At 38.6% G+C, this 8,359-nt stretch overlaps 1 protein-coding gene across 1 annotated transcript; it reads left to right on the top strand.

Moving 5' to 3' along the window:
- Window positions 1-69: 69 nt before the first annotated feature.
- Window positions 70-8,355, top strand: LOC104274898 (myosin-3; the record flags this gene model as incomplete). Its single annotated transcript, XM_009870665.1, has 13 exons — window positions 70-208; window positions 1,959-2,077; window positions 2,172-2,321; window positions 2,946-3,116; window positions 3,792-4,101; window positions 4,727-4,800; window positions 5,137-5,224; window positions 5,311-5,428; window positions 6,216-6,339; window positions 6,416-6,552; window positions 7,295-7,550; window positions 7,944-8,186; window positions 8,293-8,355. Coding segments are annotated over 13 exons (1,992 nt in total), but the record flags the coding sequence as incomplete, so codon positions are not given.
- Window positions 8,356-8,359: the final 4 nt, after the last annotated feature.

The raw sequence follows: 8,359 nt of genomic DNA, 5'->3' as shown, positions 1-8,359 counted from the left end.
CGGAAGTTTTCTTACGTGGACTCTGACCTTTGGCAGACACAGTACTTACGCTAAGGGTTCTCTTGTTAGAGTGCCATTGACATCCTGGGCTTCACCCCTGATGAGAAGACAGCCATCTACAAGCTGACGGGGGCTGTCATGCACTACGGGAACCTCAAGTTCAAGCAGAAGCAGCGTGAGGAGCAGGCAGAGCCAGACGGCACAGAAGGTACCAGCACGGCAGATACCGGAGCTCAGTATATACCGTACACTCAGCAGTCCGAGCAGCAGTTCAGGGTCAGAGTCGTTGGCTCAGACTGCTCGTTTCTCCACATACAAATACTGTGCAACATACGTGTGTCCTAACCAGAGGACTTTGCTGGAAGAATGCATCTCAGTGGAAGATGCTGATTATTTCCAACTATGCAAAGCATCAGTTCCAGTGAATCCTAAAACAAGCGCCTTTGGCTGGCACAGTATAAGTCAGAAGCAAGCTCTGCTGCTCTATTGAGTTGCAGTTTCCCAGACCTGGCAGAGAAGCAGAAGCAACGCTGCTCCATGGCTTAAGTTTTTGTACCCACGTAGCTACTTTCATTTACCACCAAGTGTAGTCACCTCCTAATAGAATGGTTTCCAGGAGCAAGAAGCCAGAATCCTGAGCCTGCTCTGCTTCAAAGCCCATGTTCTGAAGACAGCTCACAATGTACAAAATAAGAGCATTGTGCTACTACATTTTACACTGCAATTTTGAAAGGAACATCAGTTAAATACTGCAGCTGTGGCTCCTGCGTTCTACATTTTCTGCAGTGTCACAGCACATCTCCAGGACTTCCGTTTGAAAAACAGATATCTAAGATATGTCTATCACATTTGGTTTGCCTAGATTTCTTCCAAGTTGCATTCCTTAAAATGTTCATGGAAATATTTACATGAAACCAGCTATTTGTCCATATAATAATATTTTTTTTTTCTTCAGCTGATTTTTAGCATGTGTGGTTTGGGTGGCATTTTTTAGGAATGTCAATACCTAATTGAAAATTACTGCAAGGAATAAAGAAGCAATGAATTTGATAGTGATGAAGAGTAATAGAATAGGCTACAAATAATATCTGTAACTACTACATGAACATAACAAAAAATTATAATAGAATTACATAACTATTTAATTAATAAAAAATTACGAAAGTGAAATAAAACACAAGTTCCAATTTTATTCTTGTTTCATACCTTACTCTAGTGATAAATGTACATTAAATACTTAGTTGTAAATACCACATACAACAGAAGCAGCTTAATATTAGCTTCTGTGTCTGTATCTATATTTTGTAACGAGTTTTGGCTTTCTCACATTAAAGACTCTGTAAACAGTGCTGGCACTCACTGCCATCTTCATTGCGTGAAGAGGCAAGCAGCAAATTGGAAAGTGATGACAGAGTATATCCAGTGCTCTAGTGCTTGTATTTAGAAGTCTAGATTCAGATAAAATGAGAGCTGGAAAAGACCTGCATGTGTGATATTTATCCTTAGGAAGAATGTGATGTCACTATGAAAGTTGTATGAGATATGCTATTCATATTTTTTCAAAAGACTTCACTAACATATCTCTCTCTCTGTCTCATCAAAGTGCCACTGACTACAACTTGCAGTACTGGGAATTTCAACAGCAACCAGTATCCTCTTCCGTTTATTCAAAAATTTTGACTTGTTTGACCTACCACTGTCACGATCATTTGCCCTTTTGTCTGCTAGTTATTTATTTCAAAATTTGCATGTTCATTGTAAAGTCATTTGGAAGAATCGTCACATTTACAAATCATCTAGATTAAACAGGGAAAAAAACAGTAAATGAAGGAAAGTTACAGTATTTTAAGTATGAGAAGCAAAGTATATGAGGCTTCCGTAAAAGCAACTCTGGATTACTGGAAGATAGGGCTACTGGAGAGCTAATATTTGGTTCTGCTGTATGCTTGTTTCCTTAGTTGCTGACAAGGCTGCCTACCTGATGGGCCTGAACTCAGCAGACCTGCTCAAAGCCCTCTGCTACCCCCGAGTCAAGGTTGGGAATGAGTATGTGACCAAGGGTCAAACCGTGCAGCAGGTCAGAAACAAGTCATGACAAAAAACAAATGACATCAAGTAAAAACTTTAAACTGCCTCTTTTGCCCCAGATGGTAACTTTTAGTTTTCTTTAGGTATACAATTCAGTGGGGGCCCTGGCAAAATCTGTCTTTGAGAAGATGTTCCTGTGGATGGTTGTTCGCATCAACCAACAGCTGGATACCAAGCAGCCCAGACAGTACTTCATTGGTGTCCTGGACATTGCCGGCTTCGAGATCTTTGATGTAAGAGAAGAATCTTCATGCAAGTTTCCCAGAAGGGGCATTAAGAAAATGGAATAGTTTGTGGTTTGATTTGTTGGGTTTTTTAAATTATGTATTGGTTTTATTTATTGGATAATCCTGACAGTCCTGTAGGAATGGTACTTTTCTGATTCTCAGAGTATGTATTATCCCACTAGGGCTATGGATTTTTATAGATGTCCGTTGTTGCATGCGGAAGAGGAAATTGCCTTGAAAACTGATATGAAAATGTTGAAAAACTGATAGGTAATAGAGGAACTTAAAATATTCCATCTTGAAAGATTTGGCTAATGCTGAAGTCAGTTTCCTTATGAATGCTTGGGAATAGACTGGCAGGGTACACAAATTCAAGCAGGGGAAAAGCTGGACTTAGACTAAGCTCTGCAACACTTTCCAGAGCTCAGAGATATGTTCAGATATGTGCCAGGACCCCAAAGGGTAGATGTATTAGAGGACGAAATATGCCAGTCACCTGTCCAGTCCCATGACTAGAATATAAGAATCCCAGTCAGGGAGACTTTAATGGATTGAAAATAAAACCTATTAGAAGGTGGGAACTGTTCCTGACTCTGAACTTGCAAGTAAGTAAATCTCTGCATTCTGCAGTTCAACAGCCTGGAGCAGCTGTGCATCAACTTCACCAACGAGAAACTGCAACAGTTCTTCAACCACCACATGTTTGTGCTGGAGCAGGAGGAGTACAAGAAGGAAGGAATTGAGTGGGAGTTCATTGACTTTGGGATGGACCTGGCTGCCTGCATTGAGCTCATTGAGAAGGTTCTTGGGCCCTACGTATTTAATAGTTTTCCAGATGTAAAATATGAAAAGAATCTTCCATGATCAAATTAGATCACCTTAATGTGTGGTACTTACATTAATGCAGAATGTTTTTTCTGGCTTCAAGAACTTCGTGCATATTTTCATTTGCCTGTTACTTCCCTGTCTGTGGGATTACATCATGTAGTACGTATGATTTACATGGGGCAAAGATTACAGTCCTGGTCACTGTTCTGGAGTTCATACTCAAATATATGTATTTTTTAATGCATGCTGAGTGAGTGAATACAACGAACAACTTCTATTTTAATATGTTTAAAGAGATTTTCTATCTTCTTTCCAAGAAAAAGCATTTAGGAAGTGTAAACTCTTCCTTCCATCTGAATGTTATTAATTTCAATAGTTTTGCTTTTCATCTTCAACTAACATACACATAGTGAATTTCTACATGCTAGATCTTTATTACATCTCAACCCTGAAACCTATGGGTGAGCTTGTTTTTGTATTACTGATGACATATCCACTAACAAAATGGCCTTTCTGGAAAAACTTCAGATTGCACATCTAGAGGAGGGTTTTTTAATAGAATTTTTATCTTCCACTCCTCTCTTACACACTTTCTCTCTGCTCCTTGCTTTCACACATTCTTTCCTCATATATTTCAATTTCTTCCAGCCCATGGGCATCTTCTCCATCCTGGAAGAGGAGTGCATGTTCCCCAAGGCAACTGACACCTCTTTCAAGAACAAGCTCTATGACCAGCACCTGGGCAAGTCCAACAATTTCCAGAAGCCCAAACCCGGAAAAGGCAAGGCTGAGGCTCACTTCTCCCTGGTGCACTACGCTGGCACGGTGGACTACAACATCACTGGCTGGCTGGAGAAGAACAAGGACCCCCTGAATGAAACTGTTGTGGGGCTGTACCAGAAATCGTCCTTGAAGACACTAGCTTTACTCTTTGCCTCTGTTGGTGGGGCAGAAGCAGGTGATTTCTTTGAAATCAATTCTACTATATTTTACAGAAAGAAATCTTACAATGGTATTTTTCAACAATATTTACATTTCAAAGGCTGAAAACCCAAAGCCTCATCTACTATTTGGAACTCAGTCACTCAGGCTATTAAAGGATATTACAGTTCCCTAGACACCTTAACGAACCTGTAGGTTTTAAGACCAGACAGCTGTACTACATCAGCACATGCCAGCTGACAAACCAGATTTCTGCAATATGGGACATTCTCAAATACTTCAGGGAACACAATCAAACATGTCAGCATGCTGCTAAATTTATATATACACCCTTAGATGTAAAGATACATAAAGACTGCATCTGGTGTATCCAGCAGCAATTCATTTAATTCCTTAAATATCTTATTATGCAAAATGCTACTTTTTATTTCTTTTTTGCGTTTTCTTAACTTTAGCCTCAAGTCAATAGATTATATTCTGCTGTCATCTCAAAGATCAGGTCTCCCACCGTATGAACTTTAAACACTGTATGAATTTGCAAATTTTGATATTATTTTCTATTTTTTTGTGACGAACACACAAAGTTCTTCAGATTCTAACAGTTGTTTTTCATTTCTTTTAAAAACATTTCAATTTTTTAGAAAGCGGTGGTGGTGGCAAGAAGGGCGGCAAGAAGAAGGGTTCTTCTTTCCAGACTGTCTCGGCTCTTTTCCGGGTACTGTAGAGTAATCATTATAAATTTTACTGCATTGTTAAAAAAAACCACAAAAAAACCCACAAAAAAAACAGAAAATCCAGTTTAGAAATTTATCTAATGTATCTAATATATAAAAAAAAATGTACCTAATATACAAAACCTTTATCTTCAGAAAGTATAAAAGCACGAAGGATTCTTATTCTTGGAAATATTCTTCCAGAACTTCCTGAAAGTTCTGCGAAAAAAAAATAAAAATACACTGATGATGGTTTTATTGCAGTATTTTTGCTCCATCTAATACTGAGATTGTGTAAGTGAGTTTTTTATACCAAAGTCTTTCCTTTTGCTCTTAAGGAAAATTTAAACAAGCTGATGAGCAACTTGCGAAGCACACATCCCCATTTTGTGCGATGCCTTATTCCCAATGAAACAAAAACACCTGGTAAGTTGTTAAAGTTCAAAGATGTGATAAATCTCTTCTTCTGCTTCCAGTGCAATGAAGTACCAACTCATTGTGTCATTTGTTAGGTGCCATGGAGCATGAGCTGGTGCTGCATCAGCTGCGCTGTAACGGCGTGCTGGAAGGGATTAGAATCTGCAGGAAAGGATTCCCCAGCCGAATCCTCTATGCTGACTTTAAACAGAGGTCAGATTCCATCATATCCACCAATACTGAATAGTTTGCATTTCCTAATTGTTTAAACTACTGTGGTATTTATAGGAGGAGTTCATTGTACGTACCTTTAATCATACAGAAGACAATCATTCAAGTTAGTTGTGCAGTTTTTCTCTGTAGCTAACCAGAAGAACAGGCATTTCAAAGGACAATTAATTATTCCTGTCCTCAATTCGTATCCTGGTATGGGCTAAAGTATTTTTTAATAAACTATCCAGAGATGAAGTTGACTAGATTTGATTTGTTTAACCTTGGGGTAGCAAACTAAGATGACTTGCAGCCATCAGCACAGAAATGTGAATAAAGAAACTAAAAGATGTTCTACATTGACTTGTTGGAAAAACAAATAAAATTATCTTGCTTCTTGTTCTACATTTGCTGGAAAATATTCAGATAACATGTATTGCCACTACGTTGGATAAAGAATTGCTTCTCCTCTCCACATACATTGTTCTTGCACATAAACTTCTCATTTGGAGTTAAGGCACTAGATAACAGGACATGTGAAATACGTCACCAGTTACTCAAGGAAATCAGTACCTATTCTGTGCCAAGAATTTCTGCCATTGGGGAAGTGTGAGGCTTTTCCTAAAAAACTGTTCACCCATGAAAATGTGATTTCTAGGTAATGGAACAGAGTCCAGGCTTATTCACCTCTCCCACTCGATTCCCCTTCAAAGAACCCTGACAGTGGCACCAGTTGTACGGTCTTGACTGAGGTTTTAGGAACCTCCTTCATATTCTACTTCTCCCACAGGTACAAAGTGCTTAATGCCAGCGCCATCCCAGAGGGACAGTTCATTGATAGCAAGAAGGCTTCCGAGAAGCTGCTTGGATCAATCGATGTGGATCATACCCAGTACAAGTTTGGCCACACCAAGGTAAAAATCCCGCTTGACTGATGTGCTGTGCTTGCGATACATGGGAATTACGTACTGCAACATTCTCTTCCTCAAGGTGTTCTTCAAAGCTGGGCTGCTGGGGCTCCTGGAGGAGATGAGGGATGAGAAGCTGGCACAGCTCATCACCCGCACACAGGCCATGTGCAGGGGTTACCTGATGAGAGTGGAGTTCAAGAAAATGATGGAGAGGAGGTAGATACTTACATTTATCTGGCCTGCTGGGACAACACATACTGGATATCAACAGCATGAACAAAACTGAAAATAAGCTGCTTCTCACCAAATTTCATTTATTTCTCATTAATTCAGTTTACCAATATGGGTGCATTTGGCAGTATACTCTGGTAGGAAATGAAGTAGTACAAAATCCTGATTTAGGAAAAAGATATCATTTTTAATTTATAACACCCTTTGCATTGACTTTCGTTAAACTCAATAAATAGCTACTTTATTCTTATGTCCATAAACCAGGTGTCTATTCCAAGCTGATTATTTTAGGTCACTATTATAATCAAAAGTGAGAAACACATACTTCTAACATAAGAGGTTTATCCTCTTCCCTTGGATAACTTTCATGAAAGGAACCAAATCGACTTCTGGAACTGTTCCTTTTCTTTGGCCACAAAAGTGAGCCAAACAAAAAAGTGAGTCAAACAAAAGTGAGCTGGATTTCAAAACTGTCTCTACAGTCTTACAATCTACATCACACTAAGGAGTTTCTTTCAGAGATCTATACAGATTCTATACATCAAATATACTAAATACTATTAATAAATGATACATAATAAATATTTTATATACACACAGATGTATAGAACTGTAACTATAAAGCATTATATGTAGAACTTCATGTTATACATATCAATATATACAATTAAATATGTATTATAAGTTTAAAAATATGTAACATAATAAATTTCTAATTACTTTTCAGGGAGTCCATCTTCTGCATCCAGTACAATGTTCGGTCCTTCATGAATGTGAAGCACTGGCCCTGGATGAAGCTCTTCTTCAAGATCAAGCCCTTGCTGAAGAGCGCAGAGTCTGAGAAGGAGATGGCCAACATGAAGGAAGAGTTTGAGAAAACCAAGGAAGAGCTTGCAAAGTCTGAGGCAAAGAGGAAAGAGCTGGAGGAGAAGATGGTTTCTTTGCTGCAGGAGAAAAATGATCTGCAGCTCCAAGTGCAGGCTGTGAGCACTGTTAATGTTTTTGGCTTGTAATGATCCCAAATGTCTCAGTAACAGACACACTATCCAAAAGCAGTATTTATTTTAAAACATATACACATTTTATAAAATCAGAAGAAAAAGCACACAGAAAGCTAAGCCAAATCAGAATCCAGAATCTATACTGAAATTAATGCTGGAGTTAAACAAGCAGTTGAAGAGCTTAAAAAAAGTGTTCTGTGCCTATATTTGTAGTGTGATAATATATTTCTTTATATTCTGGGCTGAAGGTAGTACAATAAATACTCTTAAAATAAGGAGGTTTAACTATAGAGAACATCGTAAAGCTGTTTTGAAAATAATTAATTCCTTCTTTGAAAATTGTGGAACTGTTTTATTTCAATGAATCATGTGCAGGAAGCTGATGGCTTGGCTGATGCTGAGGAAAGATGTGACCAGCTCATCAAAACCAAAATCCAATTGGAAGCCAAAATTAAGGAGCTGACAGAGAGGGCAGAAGATGAAGAAGAGCTGAATGCTGAGCTGACAGCCAAGAAGAGGAAACTGGAGGATGAATGTTCGGAGCTGAAGAAAGATATTGACGACCTTGAGCTAACACTGGCCAAGGTTGAGAAGGAAAAACATGCCACTGAAAACAAGGTAAAAGGCAGAAAAATTTCACTCTAACTCAAGGGAAGAGTTTTGTAATTCTGTACAAAGTTTTAAACAATATTTTTAATCTACACTTAATCCCTTCTTCTCTAAGGTGAAAAACCTCACAGAGGAGATGGCAGCCCTGGACGAGACCATTGTGAAGCTGACAAAAGAGAAGA

This window comes from Apaloderma vittatum, unplaced genomic scaffold (genome assembly GCF_000703405.1).
Source record: "Apaloderma vittatum isolate BGI_N311 unplaced genomic scaffold, ASM70340v1 scaffold38505, whole genome shotgun sequence".
In the NCBI taxonomy this organism is placed as follows: domain Eukaryota; kingdom Metazoa; phylum Chordata; class Aves; order Trogoniformes; family Trogonidae; genus Apaloderma; species Apaloderma vittatum.
The sequence above is the reverse complement of the archived record's forward strand: the minus strand, read 5'-3'. Positions and strand labels throughout refer to the sequence as shown.